Here is a 20121-nt window from a genome sequence, read left to right on the forward strand (position 1 = left end):
TTTCGTTATCTCAATGTTACCTGTCTTGCGTCGCGTCTTTGTAGGTGTTTATAATTGTAAAATCACGCGGGGAAAAGGTTAATAATTCATTAGAAAAATACACGATCACTGGGCAATTCTGGACGAGAAAGCTGCCAGACTCCCTCGGCGCGTTCGAGATTCGCGGAACGAGCCGTAGTTCCCCGAAGCCGACCAGTGTCCGGCGTTTTCGCTTTCGAAATAGTTGGCGAGCCTTAAGTTAAAAGTGCGCGACATTCGAAGAAGGATGCCGGTTTTGAACGGCGAACCGGATTGGGGAAGATGCCGGCGCGGCGTCGCGACGTCAAGACTGTGGCGTCAACTGGTCACGGTCTCGTCTCGTCTCGCCTCGGCATAGAAGAAATGTACAGAGCGGAGGCGGAGCCGGTCGACGGCCGCTCCGCCACGGGATTAATGTCTTAGTCAGACGTCTTAGGATTAATAACGGACTTAAAGTAATCAACGATGTTTAGACGTACGTATAAACTTTACAATGCAACAGAGCCGAGCTCCGGTTCTCAACGTGATCCGCCTCGGTGACGGCGAGATGACGCGCCACGGTGATCGTCGCCCGACGACGACGACTACTTGCCTAACAGCTGCGTGTATTACGGCCAAATCGTCACACGATCATATTTCGTACTCTCGTTCCCGATTCTAATACCACGCACGCACGCACTGGACACAGGTGAGCACGGCCCGGGCTTTTGCTGGAACGACGCCGATTCGATCGGCAAATTATTTTCTATCGGCTCCCGATGATCGAACCCAGAGGAAGAAAATCAGTCTTGAGAATTTCAACGGGCCTCTCCGTCGTCCTGCGAGCGTCGCTCCGACTTGTTGAAAAGCAGCCGTCACAGAGTTGCCGTCGTCAAAGTCGAAAGAAAATTCGAAAGACGTTTTACTCGGTAGATAGATATGTAGATTGATTCCACTGATAAACAGTAGACTGTTACGAATGTAAGAACGCGCGTACCACTGTGTACGTAATCGTCTGTTGCAATGTCTCGTAATAATAATAACCTATGCCTCTTTTCATATCAAGCATCGCGGTAAGAAAAGGGGAACACTACCTGGACGAAATGATGACTAGTCAAAAAGAATAATAATCATATTTAAGAAACGTTCCTATTGCACAAAGTCAGATTAAATGGCGGACAATGCAGCTTTCTGTTCGAGATTAGAGCTAGTACTTTTACCCGAGCATGTCAGATACCCGGGTACCCGAGTATCCATGAGACACCCTGTTAGAACAAAAATACCCGGGTATCTCATGAGATATCCGAGTTCCCGGGTAGCTGGTATATCATGAGACAGCCGAGTACCTACCCTGGTACCCGGTATTTCATGACTCAGTCGAGTACCCGGGTACCCGAGTATCTCATGAGGTCTCACAACTGGCTACTAGTGCACGAAACACGAATAGAATGATAGAGTAAAATATATTGGGATGTTGTCCATTTATCCAATACTTGATTACTCGGCGGACCAAGGAGGGCTCGAGTAATATTCGTATTATCTCGAGACAGAACCGAGTACCCGAGTACCCGATATCTCACGAGACAGCCGAGTACTCGGGTACCCTGTATCTCACGAGGCAGCCAAGTACCCGAGTACCCCGTATATCATGAAACAGCCAAGTACTCGAGTACCCGATATCTCACGAGACAGCCGAGTACTCGGGTACCCTGTATCTCATGAGGCAGCCAAGTACCCGAGTACCCCGTATATCATGAAACAGCCAAGTACTCGAGTACCCGATATCTCACGAGACAGCCGAGTACTCGGGTACCCCGTGTCTCATGAGACAGCCAAGTACCCGAGTACCCCGTATAGCATGAGGCAGCCAAAAACCCGAGTACCCGATATCTCACGAGACAGCCGAGTACTCGGGTACCCCGTATCTCACGAGACAGCCAAGTACCCGAGTACCCGATATCTCACGAGACAGCCGTGTACTCGGGTACCCCGTGTCTCATGAGCCAGCCAAGTACCCGAGTACCCCGTATATCATGAAACAGCCAAGTACTCGAGTACCCGATATCTCACGAGACAGCCGAGTACTCGGGTACCCCGTGTCTCATGAGACAGCCAAGTACCCGAGTACCCCGTATAGCATGAGGCAGCCGAGTATTCGGGTACCTGGCAATCTCATGAGATACCCGAGTGCTCGCGTTTATTTACCCGAGTATCTCATGGCATACCCGAGTACCCGGGTATCTCATAAGTCTAATCTGCACTGGTCCAAAATATTTTTAATCAAAGGAACGGTTTTTGGAACGTTTCGCGTTGGAGCAGCTTGTATTTCATATTTGTGAATTCGAACAGCATACTCGTTGAAAATTGTGGAACTATGTTTGAATCGCTCGGCATAGAAGTAGTTCATTATAATCGATACGATAACGAAACGAGAGCATGCGAAGCGAAAATGTGTATGGTCTAATTTTGAGAATTTTATCGTGACATTGATTCATGTGAATTACTCGGTACAATTATTATGCAATTCGTGTACGATTTCGAATCTTTCTGCGACGCAGTGTCATGATCGATCAAGAGCAGTGTCACAAGAATGATGCGCGTTGCACAAGAACGGGCGCTTGAATGTTCTGCCGTGTCGTAACGATTGGTTAGTCGATGACGCGGGATCTGATTGAAAGCGAGCATGGAACGCGGTTGCAGAAAATAACGACGGACTTATCTAGAATCGAAGAACGAACAGTGTGGGCCAGCGCGACCAAAATAAATGCTCTCGGCTGCACGCTGCAGGGACAGACTATGCTAGCTTCGTGACAATTAGTTACGCAATGATTCATGTCCCCAACGTAGCGTACAAGCTTCCGTGAAAAATTCTTATGCGATCGCTCGGATCTTTGTCACGTGAGGTTCAACTGTTTCACGAAAAGTACAAGATCGATAGAGATCAACTGGAATTTTTCAACGTTGTAGCATCGCCCGAAACCAGTGCCGGATTTAGGGGGAGCGCATAGGGGCTACTAACCCAGAGCGGCAAATTTTTGGAAAAATACCAAACGCACAAGTCACGCTAATAAAAACGAATGAATAAAAATTTTAACCGATTTAAAAATAAAAATGACGTATGAAATTACAAGAAATCATTTAAAGCCTACGGGAGGAGAATGCAAGTACCTAACTCCCCCATATCTGAAAAATAGGTTGAACAAAATTATGGTAGTACTGATGATTTTCTGCTGTATGCTACTGATAAACCTATGGGGAGAAAGCGTAAAAGGGATCGAGCGAGAAGGGAGTTTGCTCTTTAAGGTGAGCTGAGGTATAGAAGTAGCCCCTAGGTGGCACAAGTATAAATCCGCCATTGTCTGGAAGTTCAATAAACTCTCTAGAATCGGATCGTCGTTAGAATAAAAAAACTATTCCATTCTTTAACATAATGCTTTCTTACATAATGCAATTGTTGCTATATCGCATAAAATTATTCCTGGTGACACAAGAATTCATCGAGGAATATCAAGATAATTTAAAGAAAATAAAAACGGTACCAATTCGCTTTGAACAAAAAAATTTGTTCACGGTCATATTTTTTGAGATTTTAAGGTCATCGAAGTTTTTTTTAATGGAATGATATATTTTTATTGTCGCTATATGATAGCCGAGGTCAAGACGAATCCAACGACCTGTAATATTATTACCTTCACATGGCCTTGAGTACGAAAAATTCATAAAAATAGGACACTTGATGTGAATAGTGAAATAACGACGACATGGTCCCCCTAGGGTTTCAAGAAATGTTCTTGAACCTTGATGAATGACTTTAAACACTCTTACAATAAATTGTAAACACTGATACAAATTCTTCTCCTTTTGGTGACTCTAATCAGTACGTTTAAGAAATTTATCGGGATTTATTCGAATGTGAAAGACAACGTTATTTCTCTGAAACGGTGGTGTACAGTGATGCAGAAAAGATAGAAATGATTTCAGTTTATGGTGAGGCTAAAAGTAACTCAGTACAAGCATCTCAACTGTACGCAGAGAGATACCCTGAGAGGAATTATCCTTCTCGACAAAGTTTTGATCGCATAGTTCAATTATTTTGTAAAACAGGGAGTATTAAATCACTGAAAAGGAAACGATCAAAACCTACTACTGGAGAAGATGCCGAAACTTTTGTATTGGCTACAATCAATATTGATCCTACTGCAAGCTGTCGAAAAATTGGACGTTCTTTAGGCATTTCCAAAGCAAGTGTGTTCCGAATATTCATAAATTTCATCCATACCATATTTCCTAACAAACATCGGGAGCTTCATGGTAACGACTTTGAGAATCGTGTTGCTTTTTGTACATGGGCATTGCAGCAAATACAAAGAAACGAACATTTCTTTTATGACGTTCTCTTTACTGACGAAGCTATTTTTTCTAACCATGGACAACTGAATACAGGTAATATGCATTATTGGTGCAAAACCCGGAATGGCTTCGACAAGTTGTACACCAGCGTCCATGGAGTGTAAATGTGTATGGTGTGGAATCGTTGGTGATAACAAACTCAAGGTCACGTGAAGGTCATAACATTACAGTTCGTTGGATTCGTTTTGAACTCGGCAATCGATAATAGAAATATACCATTCCATTTAAAGAAACTTCGATGACCTTGAAATCTCAAAAAATATCACCTTCAACCAATTTTTTTCCTATCATAATTTTTGCCCCTCTGAACCAACTAATATTTTCTTCTGACATTTTTTTCTAAAGTAGCTTCGAGTGGAAAGGGTTAAAAGCTATTCTACGCTTTCATCTCATTTTTGCAAGAAGAATCGTCTCCGTCTCGATTGCAACACCAATTACGGATCACTCTATGGGTGACACAAAAGTGTGATAAACTAACCTTCGACAGACGAGAATATACAAAGAAGCCCAACACATACAATAATTTGAAGAAACGAGGCTCGCAATTAACAAGTTGCTGTAGAGTTGAATGCTAATCGTTGAAGGGAAGCTTGCATTTGCTGAGGAAAATTCCGATACAAGCTGAGCAGTCTTCGTTAATCATCCGACAGCGCAGACCGGGTCTATTTTGACCTAGAGCATCGCAATCGTCACTCGATCGCTCAGTTTTTGGCGAATTAACTAGACGAACAGCTACTATACTAAGAACAACAGAAAAATTAACGCTCAATTTCTGGCGAATTAATTGGACGAACAGCTACTATACTAAGAACAACAGAAAAATTAACGCTCAGTTTCTGGCGAATTAATTGGACGAACAGCTACTATACTAAGAACAACGGAAAGATTTTTGTGATTAAAAAATTGATTCATACAACAGTGAATGGTCCTGGCAATCTTCAATTATGTAGTTAGAAGAAAGGTCCGCCAGCCAAGGGTTCAACGAAGACGATCGGACTAAGCACAGTTTGACTTGTCGAAGCGACGAACGACGTTTCCCAGGACGATACCCAGAGGAGGACGAAGCGTCCGTTTCGGTATGGAAACAGCCTGGGATCGTAAACGGCGTCGTATCCGGCCGGTTTCCGGACGCTCAGAGGACTTTCCCGTGCTCTGTTCGTACGCTTAAGTCTTTGGTCTCGAATGGGTCGGCCGCCGGCGAACGAGTCGCGGCGGTCTGAGCAAATTGTCGTTTGGCACGCACTCCTGCACGCGATTAAACTCATTCAACCACCGATCATTCACTCACTCGTCGCGTCCACGCACGCACGCTCGTAATATTCTCGTTGCGTCACAGGCAAAGAGGGAAAAAGGTGATCGAGCGTCTAGACTAGGGCGATTACGATCGCCATACCGAATTACTTTCGACGTTCTCTCTCTCTCTCTCTCTCTCTCTCTCTCTCTCTCTCTCTCTTTCTCTGTTCGCCTCGTTGCCTGCGAAAGGATTCGCGCGGCCACGAACCCCAGCAACAAGAAGAATTTCAATTTTCACCTAATGTAATCGACAGAGAGAAGAAAAAGCGTGCGCTTCTTTCGCACGCTTCGCGATTTTTTTCTTAGAGAATTCTAACCTTGTTGGCAGCATTGAGACATTAGCCCCGATTGAGAAGGATTCATTTCACATAATCTGTGTTTTCTTTTTCCGTTCTTTGGACCACGGGGTGCGAATGTGGAATTGGGCGGTGGGTGGGGGTAGGGGCGGAGTGCGGGAGGCAGGGGAGGAACACAAAATTTGCCTACCGTGGGACACACACGGGACGTGCCGGTGGCACTCAGGGGAATTTGGGAGGGTGAATTAAACAGCGATTGAGTAGTCGGAGGAGGGGTTGTTTTGGGTGCTCGGCCTTGACCACAGAGAGCTCCTCAGGCCGAGTTTCAGCTTCTTCAGGGAGTCGATGTCGCACTCGGCCTCGCTGAGCTCCGGCCGATCGGAACGATCGCCGTTCCCCGCCACTACGTTCCCCTGATTGCCTACGAACGTGGTCTCCGCAACCGATATCGGCGGCAATACCGTGCGTAGCGAGCTCCTGCTGGGAACATGCCATCTTGCGAGACGACCAAAGTGACACAGTTAGTAACATGGCGCGTGCGGCCGTCGCACAGTGTTCGATCGATTATAGGATACGGTAGAAAATGAATACAGTGTTTACTCGATATATGTCCAAAACATGGGTCCGGCCATGGACATATATCGGCAAGGAGATACTATTCTTTGATCCACGCGATCTTAAATTTCAAAGCCATAACATCATAACGTCATAACACGATAGCATTTTTCGAGATGAATTCAACGACATATCACATTATATTATTCACTGTCGCAAAACATTAGAAATTATACTATAAATTTGTAACTTCTTAAGTAGGCAATGTCAGTGCATATTTGGTTGCCGGCTATTAGCTGTACACTGTAAACAAAGGTCGACCTTCTTATGTCTCCTTAAGTTTCTTAACGCTAAGCCGTTTCTTAACACTTTGTCTTAAAAGTGATTAATACATTATATTACTACTGTTTTACGAGAACAATTTTTTTAGATTTCATACTTCGAAAATTTAACTGTTTAGCATTGTCCCGAACACTGTGCGTCGCAATCAAAGTACCGGGGGAAAGGTGGAGGAAGGGGTGCTAATGTGGTCCCCCCGTTGGTAATACGGCCCTGTTGTAATTTTCGATATTACTGAGTAAAGGATCCAATTATTGTGGGGGCTATATTAATTATAGTTATTTTTAAAGCATAATGAATATTAAAAAAGAGATATTAAATGTTTTTCATTAAAATCAGTTAATATACAGTAAGGAGAAAAAAATGAATAAAATTTTAAGAAGAAACATAAAACTGAGGGGGGGGGGGTAAATTACCACTCCTTTCTCTAGTGGATTAACTAAACCTTTTACTGTCAGCGGTCTAATCTATAAAAAGTTGTTGCATACTCCACTTCTTGACCTTTATACCTTGCAATATAGTGCTGGACTAAATAATAAGAAATTAGAGATACCCTGTATATTAAATGATTGCAAAAGTTCGCGTCCGATTTTCAAAAATCTCAAGACCTTCTTTGGAGGAAAACCACGCAGTTTTTACAAAAAAGAAATCTACCATCTGGTAAAATATTCGAAAATAATTACAGAGAATGATGGTGACTGTATGCAATTAATTAATATCGTAAAACAGTTATTTAAATGATTTATGTACATTGCACATTGTCTTATTATTTTGTTCAGCACTGCATCTCATGAGTCCAGTAAAATTTTTGTAATTGTTCACTTTCTACGACACTTTCTAGTGTAATATTTTGCACTCTAAAGGAAAATTGATAAAAATAATTATTTATTTGTTAATCACCTAGATCGTCCTCTTCGTGGGAGTGACTTCTGTTCTGACATGGGTGAGATGTCCGATGAAGTGCTCGACGTACCGTGATAAATGAAGTCGGAAACGGCCCGAACTGTAAGCGATATTGTGCAAGTTAGAATATTGTCAAATAATTGAATAGTACATGATATGTGCTTCAAGTTTTTGGCTTTATTTCGCAGAAATAAAAATAATAATTTAATCTTGATTCAAGATAATATATAGCGCAATTTGTAGCTGGAGATATTTTCTAGCGCTTGCTACTCCCGATTTCATCCAGAAAACTCATCCAATGGCATAAAAATATTTGGATTCGACGGCATGCACATCGTTAATGTTTGGCCTACTTCTATCGCTTATATTACCAAATATCTGCATAATCTCGTCAGCTGATGACCAGCGCGTGCTAGATTGAACCTTTCTCTTCCGAATAAGCCCTTTTCCAGCGAAAAATATTCTCATATAAGGACGAAAAGTTGAGGTACGTAAGACCATTTTTCGCCTATTTTTGTCGGTAACGTGGTCACTCTACCTTATCGCGAATCTATGGATTCTTGGCTCTTAATCTTGTTTAGCATTAGAACTACCGAGCACTAAAAGTGACCAGTTTGTATTGCCTTTTAAAAATAACAAGACTGTATTTATAGAAACATTGCACGATTTTTTAAAATAAAATCTGTCATCTGAATGAATAAATGCTTCTAATAAGTGTCCACGAAAGCATCTTTAGAATCTGAATAATTATAAAATAAAGAAGTCCGGTAGTTTCAGTGTTAAGAGCTGATCAGGGTCTTGTCAATTGCGTAAGATAATCAGAGAATCGAGGACATTTCGACATACTACGTTTCTATATTACATACTATGTTTCAGTTTGCCAGCGTCCAGCTGATTGGAAGACTCCGTGCGAGAGCTCGTCAGTTGATCCGGGTCAGACTCGCTCTCGTCGCTCTCGACGTCGCCCGGAGTTTGTTGTTTTCTCTGTTGTCGTCTCCTCGACGAAACGCTCTTCATGCTCTACGATATCATAATCACTTTTTCCAAATGTTAAAAAGAACAACAAATATACATGCAAATATAATTCGTAATTTTCTAGATACGGAAAACTGTGTGGTACTGTTCGTCCACGTGAAGACAGTACGTCAGAAACTTGTAGGCAGCGTTGCTGCAAATATTCCCTCCGAGGGATACATGACGTAATGTTCCAACAGTTGTCCCATCAACGTACCGATAGTGGGGGTAACTAGTGACGTCACGATCCGTACTGTAGGATCGTGACAGGATTCCCACTCTCAGCACGATTCACGACTACACTATAGGCTCGCGACGTCATTAGGTCTTGACTATACAGTAGTCTCTCCGTAACTGTCTTAGTTACTGCGTTACAGCTTAGTAACTGCGAAGAAAGAGTAACTGTATTCCCCTAAATTTCCCCAGTCTGACGTCACTAGTTGGTGCTGCGAGTAGAGCTACGCTCTGTCTCGCCAGATCAATACTTGTGCCCCGTCACGGCCTGGTCACGTGACGCGTTTCGTCTCTGTCGTGCACACAGTCAAACCTGTTTTTGGGCGGTAGATAGGAACCGCATAGAAGAAACCGCACACTTTAAAATTCAGAAACTTCATGAATAGCTATAACAAATAATTTTTTACAACATATTAAAGACAATTTTGTTTATGCGGTGGAGAGGGACCGCATAAAAAAAGTCTCACTTAGAAAATATGTCAAAGATTTACGAAATAGCGAGAAAGTGTTTTCCAAACAAAATAAATAATTAAATTACTCGTCGTAGTCCAAAACGTACATCTCTTTGTGACGAGAACATTACAAAGGTGTTATAATGCCAACACCGTTGGCATTCGTATACCGCATAAAAAAAATCGCACAAAACAAATCGCACAAAAAATAAATTGCATAGAAAAGGACCGCACAAAAACAGGTTTGACTGTACAGAGTGTCAAAAAATTATATGTCACGGCCACCATAGCGTGATTCTACACCTACGATTTGGTGGAGATTGACATAAAAAACTCCCCGCAAAATTGACCTTGATGTTGAAAATCAAGGTCAAAAAAACAAACTTTTTTTTTTGTTTAACCGTGTTCTACTGGTCACAAGAATCAACTTTGTGAAAGAACCCATGGGTCGCATCTTAACCGTTCTCTTAAAAAATGATGTTGCATTTCTTATAATTTTTGCCGCTTCTTTATTTGTAAATTTTTTACATCCAGCGCCAATATATAAGTAAATAGCGTACTATCATACAGCGGGTACCATCAATAAGCTATCTCGTTAAGTATGAAATTATCCTAATCATGATACTCCTATTTCTCTAACTACAGAATGAAAGAAAGAAGCTGCAAAAATTATAAGAAATGCAACATCATTTTTTAAGAGAACGGTTAAGATGCGACCCATGGTTTCTTTCACAAAGTTGATCCTTGTGACCAGTAGAACACGATTAAAAAACAAAAAATTTTTGTTTTTTTGACCTTGATTTTCAAGATCAAGGTCAATTCTGCGGGGAGTTTTTTATGTCAATTTCCACCAAATCGTAGGTGTAGAATCATGCTATGGTGGCCGTGACATATAATTTTTTGACACCCTGTACACCGGCACTGGCAGAGAGAGGGTAACTTTTTCCCCTCAATTCGTGCTCCCTCCCCTCGTCTGGCGACACTGGCTACGCTTAGTAACTCGATCATCAAAAGTGCTGCTCTGACGACGTTTTCTTCGTTAGTATCGCAGCTCCGTCGTACTCGTACCCTTACCGAGAGAATACCGTAGCATTTCCCCCACTATTTTTTCCACCATTCCCTCGATCTGATAACTTTGCTTAGGATATATTAATGGTAAAATGTGACGTACCGTCGCGGCAGGAGGAGGACTTGCGCACCCTTCGGTCATGGCGTGCTCGTGGTACATGAAACTGTGAAGAAGAGTGTTGTTCGGGTGGAGACCTGCTGCTGAAGCTTCCGCCGCGCCTCCCAGTCCTCCCAGCCCTCCCAACCCTGCCAGGCTTCCCCCGCCACCCTCCGAAAGCTGGAACGTAGCGTACGGAGAGATGTCCTCCGCTGTCTCTGTAACCCACCAGAGGCATTGCCTACCTTTCAAATCGCGTCGGGATGACTTTGATGACTGTAGGTGTCAATGAATTTTGGCATGTTCACTATGTTACTTTGCCCTATCGTCGCAAACAGAAGCCAAGCGTTACGAGTTGCACAACGAATTCTTTCGATCGAACACGATATACCAGATCCCGAGAATACGTTGTAACAATTTAGCATATGGTCCTTTTTAACGCCACCATAAAACCTCTACAGTCTTATTCCGTGTGCAAATTGCATTTATTTTACATTCGCAAAGGCGTGGCAGAGTTTTTATTTAATCGGACCTTGATTATTCACTGCTTGAAATATTTCAACGTATTACTGTCAGTCTATTGATTTCGTATACAGGGTGTCCCATTTAAAGCTTCGAACGCAATTATTTCTCAAACTATAGATCGCTGTAAAAAATATTTCAAATACAACTTACCCTGTTTCGGGGAAGACATCTTATGGTGGTCAGAAATCTTCTCTAGGTGGACGTGCATCCGTGTAGCTAAGCTAAATTTTGAACGGCACTAAATGACCTTGAATGACCTTGGAAGACGAAAGTGTTATAGGTCAGTGAATGCATCTCGGGATAGGCTACACGCTTACCTAAATAAAAACATACAGTTCCGTGTAAAATAACAGGGGTCACCTTGAAATCTCGGAAGCACGTCCATCTAGAGAAGATTTGTGACCACCATATGATGTCTCCCTCGGAACAGATTAAGTTTTATTTGAAATATTGTTTACAACGAGTTATGTGTAGTTTGAGAAATAATTATCTGCGAAACCTCAAATGGGACACCCTGTACATAATGTATAATTGATCTTTATGTCAGTACCAGGGTACCCGGGTACCTACTTTCAATTTGTCTTGGAAATATGTCGTACGTTTTCGTTGAGAAACAGCAAGATTGTTATACATTTCTACTTTCTTGGGCGGTCATACATTATTTACATTTGGGACATGAAGACATACGCTTAAACTATGAAGTTTAGCGATCACAAATTCTGTTGAATCAATTTTTCTTCTCGAATGAAACCCCTTGTCCAACAAAACCACCAACTTGTCTCTAATCCTTAACACTTCGGGAATTTCGTTAATATCCCATAAAGGGATATTGACAGATTGTTGAGAAAAGGAATGTCTAATTACAGGATAAAGTTGTCCGCTTCCATACATCAGAGACCACTTGCAATTCAATTTAGGTTCCTTGTGCAATTCATGTTAACTCGGAAATTCGTTTACTTAATTCGAGTAGAACGTACTAAGAGTCAGATGGTCATGGATGATTCAAGCGATGCATGAGTTAAACGATCAACCAAACTCAGTGGAGCGAATGAGTGAGAAGTCTATCATGGGGGAGAGTCATGGTCTTGCAACTCATTCTCGGAAAATATCAACATATTCTCTAAAATATCGAAAGCGGTTCGCTCGAAACGATCGAAGAAAAGTATCCGAAGAGCGAATTGTTAGACTTCAATCGTCTCGTGGGAGAGAATTCAAACTGATCATGGTACATACAGAGATGATCGTACAAGAAGCGCAAAGAAAAAATGATGAAGAACCTCTGTCTACGGTGATGTCATGGAATGAAGATGTGATCAAATAAACGATCGCCCCTGGTGAACAGCGTATCGATCGCTAACGGGTCAGTCCAGACCCATTTGATCTGCGCTACGTGTGCGACTGTTACCTGAACAACAATTATAGTACCAAACCTGGCTGTCGTCCGTATCGTAACAAAGGTTCACCTGGAATCTTGTCGGGCCCTCCGCCCGTATTCGCTTGTTGCAAGGCGACCTTGTGAATGGTGGCGTAGTATCGTTCTCTTTGTGTCTCAGCGTTCTGTTGGTTCTCTTGAGACTCTTTCATTGGCCGTTGCACTCTGTCCCCAAGGTATCCTGCGAATTTCAGACAACGTAAGTTTTCGCGTAATTTTCGTTTCTTCGAACGGACCAGCCACTCGAATACTTCTTTACTCGATATATGTCCCAAATATCTAGCCGATAAAAGTCCCAGAACTATCCCTACTGCCGCGGGGTATACACCGTGAGGAGGTCCCCGAGGAGTGTAAACATAATACGGGTCGGGTGTATCGGTGTGAGACCAGGGGACCACTACTAATCCGATAAGAAAACTTCTTTATTTTCAATTATTTTTTTATAGGACTTTCACCAACATATTCGTGGCATTTTTATAATGAAAATGATACCAAATATGATATAATTTCGATGATATTTACTTGTGTAATGAACGATTAAAAGTTTTGAACTTGAACGACAAAGAAGTTTTGTTATTGGATTAGTAGTGGTCTCACACCGATACCCCCGCCCGTGTTATGTTTACACTACTTGGCGATCGAGGCCGCTAGAGCTTCGCTGTCCTCCTCTACGTTCGGCGTACATCAAAGAAACGTATCTTCTGGCCGATACATGTCCCTGGCCAGACCCATGCTTTGGACATACAGGGTTTCCCATGTAACACTTTCCACGATTTTTCAAGTACTTGCGATAATCTGACAAACAAATATTTTCAACAAAATTGATCAGTTTTCGATTGGCTATACATTGCAATGAAAAAAAATGTTAGAAACAAACTTTTTTTACTATTGTCAAGGTCACCTTCATTTTTTTTAAATGGCACTTTGTATTCATGACTTAACAGTATTACAGCCCGTACCAAGACGCATCAATAATTTCTCGCTTTCTCGTAAATAATTATTATGAACAAGTAAAAAGAAATTCGATCATCGATAACTGTTATGAGCGATCGAAATGAACTTCTCTCATTGATAACTGTTATGAGTGATCGAAATGAACTTATCTCATTAATAACTGTTATGAGTGATCGAAATTAACTTCTCTCATTGATAACTGCTTTGAGCAATCGAAACAGTTTTTCTTTATCCATAAAAGTTATCGAAGAGGATCCAATTTTTTCGATACTAATAACTGTTAATTGTAATCAAAAAGTATAAAAGTCATTTTGTTCGTCGAATCTTTTCCTATATATTTTGTGCAGATTATCTTAAATTTCAATAATAATCAACTTTTTATCAATGATTTTTATCGTAGAAAATTGTAGACTAACTGTTATTTTTCTAAAATAGCATTACGGTGACATGTCCAATATGCAGAAATAATGGAAAATAGGGGTTGTCAAGGAACCGTTGACAGTCAGAGAAGAAATATGCAATTATATCATCTATCGCGTTTCACGCGAGATGTCCCCAAATTTTTGGTACGCAGCTTGTCATATGAACTTACTGCTTCTCCAGCGGAAGGCTACGACCACCAGAGCAATCAGCAAAGTAACCGTAGCCACGATTAGCGGAAACATCACCTTCACATCTGCATAAAACGGCACGGCTGACGTGATCCCACGTTTCGAGAGTTCTGGCGATGGCGGTTCTGCAAAGTTTCAGGAACACAGTGCTTTTGGAAAGGACTATTTCAATTTGATAACTGTCACCAGCAGGCTTAGACTTCTCTCTCTATCTCATACTTTTCGCTGCTACCGAAAATGTCAAATGAATCACATGTTTGTATGAATTTTTCTCTTCATTTTTCCGTTCCTTGTTCTAGTCTCAAGTGGGCCCCACGTGTTACAGTAATTCACGGAATTGTTCAAACAATCTTTTAAACAATGGGTAACGCTTTCACAATCGTAGCTATATGCCGAAAATTATGAAAATCTGTAATTTTTACCGTTCTTTAGTCATTTGTAGCTCATCGCAACATTAACAAAGTTTTATGAAATTTACGGTATGTATTATTACTGATGTAAATGTACAAGACGTGTTCTTTAAATTTTTATTTAAATTTGTATTATTTTAAATGCAAGTATTCCAACATTTTCAGTATACGTCATTTACTAAATCAATCCTTGTAGCTTCACAGAGAGACAAATTACATTTGTTTAAAAGTTGTTCGAACAATTACGCGAGTCACTGTATGCTCTAGTAGTCATTACATCGTGAAGTGCTGACAGTGAAAGCAAGTGATTTTTAAGAATTTTGTGTACCATAACTATTATGCGTATGAATTGGAAAAAAAACTCACAGGGATTTTTTATGGTTCTTTTTTTAATAATTGGAATCAAAGTTGATAAAAGTTAAACATAAAAAATTAGGACAAATTGCGATTACTTAAAAAAAATTTTGCAGTTGGAAGGTCTTATAACACTAAACACACCCTGTAAAAATCAAATGAAAAAACCAAATAGCTTGCGAGGAACCTATATTTGACAAAATGCATCGACTTTGACAGTCCATTTTCAGTCTCAATTTTAATAAGAAATTTATTCATTCAGTTAAAATTGAAGGCAGTTTCACAAACTACGTTTTGTTATGAACAATTTACAGATCTCAGGTCTCTCCTTGATTTTTTGACTTTTTTCCATTAGACGAAACACTGTGTGGCGGTACACGAAAAGTTCCTCTTAAACGGTTTGAATGGCAGTTTCAGAAGTGGCGAAGATGTTACAAAAATTTGCGACAAATGCTACTGGAGTAAAGACCTCCTACTAAGTCTACCAAGGCTACTCCTCGTAAGTCTACATTTTCTCTGGAACAAGAATTCATGATTCTTGAGGTTGCAGAAATGGGGAACTACTCAACAAATTTATTTCTTTGGTCATTAACAAGAAAGTGCGCAATGGTGCAGCAATTTCTGCAGAGTATGTTCAGTAACAGCGAAAGTTTGATCGTAATAGAACCAATGCATATTTGACCAGGCTTACCACCCTCCTTTGTCAGCGTTACGAACGTGAACTCCGCTTGGTTACTGCCAGCTACATTGTTCGCTTCGACTCTCAGTTGGTAGACCGAGCTAGGTTGCAGGTTCGTCACGATGAAGCGTCGCTGCATTTTAACACTGTTCGACACCAGCGTCCAGTGGAATTCGTTGATGGGCCTGTACTGGATCACAAAGTAGAGGATTGGACAGCCATTGTCGGGCCACACGTGGAGTCGCAGAACCAGCGTCGTCGAGTTAGGGCTGAGGAAAGATGCAGCGGGTGGAATCCCTGGGGGTTGCCCTTGAGTCCGGACCGAGAGAACAGGCGACGATGGACTGCTTCCAATTTTGTTGTGGGACGTTAGGTACAACTGGTACGTGTTCCCACACAAGAGTCCCTAAAAATTGTAAATATATGTGAACAACAAATCCTACGAATCCTACAAAGTTCAATTTAATTTGTCCTTTAATAGCCCCCTTTTAGTAATCTTCGTTTCTTAATCCTACTCAAATCTTCAAGTCACAACATTCGATAGAGCTCCCAAAGAAACCCCACTGTGATAAGTTTCAAGTCGTTACCCCTACCACAAGGGTAGTTATAGGGTGAGCACGGTTTAACGAATTATTCTCTATTTCTTCTGCTCGGCACAACAAAAACTTATGGAAAAATTCATGAACATTCTACCTAGTAGCATACATGACCGTAAATTATTTCAGAATTTTTGGTCGCAAAATCGATTTTCAAAGAAATCTGGAAGCATAAAATTGCCGATTTTATGTTGAAGTTTTCAGAGTAACACGTTTATATTAGTTTATGTTAGTCTACGAAAATCCTTCATTATAACTCGAGACACAACTGACATAATAATATAAACCTGGTACTCTGAAAACTTCAATCAAAAATCGGAAATTTTATGCTTCCGAATTTAAAAAAAAATCGATTTTGCAACCAAAAATTCTGAAATAATTCACTGTCATGTGTGCTATTAGGTAGAATGTTCACGAATTTTTTCGTAATTTTTTGTTGAGCCGAGCAGAAGAAATAGAGCACAATTCATTAAACGATGCTCACCCTATAACTACCCTTATAGTTTCTGTGGGAGCCCTATCAAATGGTGTAACCAAAAATCAATTTGGTTTGGGGATACTTTTGACCATCTTATCCGGCTATACCGATTTGTCTAAATTGACTGTATGTATAGTGCAATAAATGAGTTGGATTGAAAACTCTTGTCGTAGTTTTGGAGCAGGAAAACGTACTTTGAGTTCGTGACTTGTGGCATGACGTGATAGCTGTAGTTCTTCCAGATTGCCATGAGTCGTTCGATAATGCAACGTGTAACCTGTTAGTGGAGCACCACCGGTGTGCCCGGCTTTCCAATGTAACAAAATGCTGCTCGATGTAGAACTGGTTACGTAAAGAGCGGGTGCACTGGGAGGTACTGTAAATAAGTAATGAGTTCTTACATTATCGAATTGCTCTACTAGAATAAACTACGAATTTGTAGGTGAAATTTAATATAGCAAGAATATTAAAAGAAGTTAACAATGCCAATACATTATTTTCAATCTATGAAAATGAATAAACAGAGACAGAAATTTCTATTTCTTGTAACGCAGTGGTTACTCTATACATATATGTCCCAAAAGCCTAACAGATAAAAGTCCTAGAACTATCCTCGAGTGGCCTCGGTCGTCGAGGAGTGTAAACATAATACGGATCGGGTATATCGATGTGCGACCAGGAGACCACTGCTAATCCAATATTAAAATTTATTTATTTTTCAGTATTTTTTCATGAGACTTTCACCAACATATTCGTGGAATTTTTCTAATGAAAATGACACTAAATGTGATATAAGTCCGATGATATTTACTTGCGAATAAACGATGACAGTTTTGACCTTGAACGATAAAGAAGCTTTGTTATTGGATTTGTGTAAACTAGCGTTAGTAGTTCAAGTTCAAAGCTTTCATCGTTCATTACACAAGTAAATATCATCGGAATTATATCATATTTGATATTGTTTTTCATTAGAGAAATGCCACAAATATGTTGGTGAAAGTCCCATAAAAAAATAATGAAAAATAAAGTTTTGTTATTGGATTAGTAGTGGTGTCACACTGATACACTCGACCACTGTCACACTGTTTACACTCCTCGGCGACCGAGGCCATTCGAGCTTCGCTGTCCTTTTCTACGTGTGGCGTGGATCAAAGAATATTATCTCCTAGCCGATATATGTCTCTGGCTGTTTTGGACCTATATCGAGTAACCACCGTAGTTGCAAAACATTTTTATGGTCATAATACTACAGGTCGTGGGATTCGTCTTGACCTTGGCTATCATATAGCGATAATAAAAATATATCATCCCATTTAAAACAACTTTCGATGACCTTGAAATCTTAAAAAATATAACCTTGAACTTTTTTTTGCCTATGTAAAATGTTTTCCTCTGCAATTTTTTTCTACCATAAAAACCAAACGACATGTTTTAGATGCTCGAGGAAGGTGAAACACCCTGTATATCAAGAATTCACTGTAGTTACAGTTACATGGAAACGTTGAATCGATTCAAGCATTTGGAAGTTTATTTAGAAAACGAAAAATAAAGTACGATTTGACGAATCATTTCGACACTCACCCTGGACAGTCAAGGTGTAATGCAACTTGTCGCTCCCCTGAGTGTTTTTCACCTGGCAAGTATAGTTCCCGCCATCTTGGGACTGCAGGTTCGACAGCACAAGCTCGCCGGATGGTAGTATCTGTATATTTCTAGTCGTGTCTGTGCGTATTTGTTCGGCTGATCCTTTGTACCATTCTCTAGCAGGATCTCCGACCGCGTTACAAGCCAAAGTGGCGGATCCTCGCCACGGTCTGACCACGTGACCCCCAAAAGAAGTGATTCTGGCTGGAACCCGGTTCGTTGGCACCTGTGCGGCTACCCTGGAACTTTGACCCTCGCCTACTCGGGTGCTAGCTGTCACCCAGAACTGATATTCCACGTGTTGTTGTAACCCGGTCGCCTCGAAATAGGTGCTCGTGGCTGGCAGTGGTTTTTTTCCGTGGTTCAGTTCCTCGCGGCCGTCTACGACCCTATTATAACAATATTTCATTTGTAATTGTAACAATAATATTTTAATTACGAAATTCAAGCATTTTTGTCTTAACCCATGACCACACAAGTTGAAATACTATCACTAAACTGCAGATATTTATGCAAAATGAAGATTGTTGGCACCAATTTTAAGAAATAGCAACTACGTAGACGTTATAGACCTTTCTTTCCTTCTTTAACAATCTGAATCCTTTGATGACCGCTGTTACGTACACGTGACATCACGAACAGATCCACTACTGAACAACCATGTTCGCATTCGTATTTCAAATATGACTCTCGTAATAAAAAATTATACATGTATTTTCTATGGTATATACATGTTTCAGTTAAACTGTTAATTAATTACATGTTTAATACAAAGTCACTCGAGTGAATACTTTCACAGCTTTGGATAAAACTAATGATTCTGCACTTCTTGAGCGTCTCATAGATCGCAACGATCACAGCTTAACACTTGATTTAACTCGTCTTTTAAAAACGAATGATTAAAAATTGGGGGTATATTTCATGAAATTGCATTATCCCGAATTTGTTATTACCTTGTGTATAAATTGTATTTTGTAATATGTCCGTTCGGCTCAAGCGGTGCGAGCCAGGAGATGAAGAGCGCCTGCGGCGAGCTCACCACCACTTTTATATCCGCTGGACTACCTGGTACTGTATTTAAAAATGAATTTTATTAAACATCCATCTGACATCTCAATTACATGCTGAACACGTTAACTGTCATGTTCGCGTGACAGAATTAATTCCAGACTTGAACGAAAAATTTAACTAATTTTTGAGTTAATTTTTGAAAGACACAATTTGAAACTTTGAAAGACACAATTGACATCGTAAATCTTAACTTCTCAGTTTTTGTTTTCTCAAATTGCTCTTATTTTACCGAATTTCTATGGTCCCAAAAATATCGGAAGACCTTGGAACGGGTGGTTCCTGAGGTCATTTGAAGTAACTTTTTCCTTAGCGAAAATTTCCACCTCAGCTTTGTTAAAGAGTTATTAATGAAAAAAAAAACGGACCAATCAGAGCGCAGGTACAGTGGACGGACTTTGGCTCAGCCAACGGCAACGCCATTCTCAGCGGGACCTGTCGCGTTCGCTATAGCGGCGCAGCGATTGGTCCGTGGTTTCCGTTAATAACTCCTTAGCAAAGCCTAAGTGGAAATTTTCGCTAAGGAAAAAGTTATTTCAAATAACCTGTTTCAAGGTTTTCCGACATTTTTGGGACACCCTGTATTTCTGTAGTTTTGATAGAGTTTTTTGTATGTATTGTATAAAATAGTATATGCTTTCAAGTTATTTCAATTTTCTTCAAAATGCCACGAGGTAAATTATTAAATAGCAGATTAAGATAATGGCTTATA

General features: G+C 40.6%; 1 protein-coding gene across 1 annotated transcript; it reads right to left on the reverse strand.

Moving 5' to 3' along the window:
- Nucleotides 1-6172: 6172 nt before the first annotated feature.
- On the reverse strand, nucleotides 6173-19832 carry LOC143354589 (cell adhesion molecule Dscam2-like). Its single transcript, XM_076788840.1, has 11 exons — nucleotides 19778-19832; nucleotides 19295-19412; nucleotides 18279-18730; nucleotides 16892-17073; nucleotides 15636-16029; nucleotides 14162-14305; nucleotides 12647-12796; nucleotides 10665-10876; nucleotides 8660-8813; nucleotides 7791-7893; nucleotides 6173-6491 (listed from the first exon to the last, which is right to left on the reverse strand). The coding sequence occupies exons 1-11, from the start codon at nucleotides 19830-19832 to the stop codon at nucleotides 6242-6244; spliced, it is 2214 nt and encodes a 737-aa protein (XP_076644955.1). The 3' UTR covers nucleotides 6173-6241.
- Between the last annotated feature and the right edge of the window lie 289 nt (nucleotides 19833-20121).

The sequence above is a fragment of the Halictus rubicundus genome, chromosome 5 (genome assembly GCF_050948215.1).
Source record: "Halictus rubicundus isolate RS-2024b chromosome 5, iyHalRubi1_principal, whole genome shotgun sequence".
Taxonomy (NCBI): domain Eukaryota; kingdom Metazoa; phylum Arthropoda; class Insecta; order Hymenoptera; family Halictidae; genus Halictus; species Halictus rubicundus.

Excerpts from the sequence above, each read along its gene's own strand:
- LOC143354589 (XM_076788840.1), bottom strand. The coding sequence starts at position 19,832 with ATGGCGTTGCCGTTGGCTGAGCCAAAGTCCGTCCACTGTACCTGCGCT. Across the intron at positions 18,731-19,294 it reads AAATACAATTTATACACAAG|GGTCGTAGACGGCCGCGAGG; the intron begins GTAATAACAAAT and ends TTGTTATAATAG. Across the intron at positions 10,877-12,646 it reads AGGGCCCGACAAGATTCCAG|AGACAGCGGAGGACATCTCT; the intron begins GTGAACCTTTGT and ends GGTGGGTTACAG.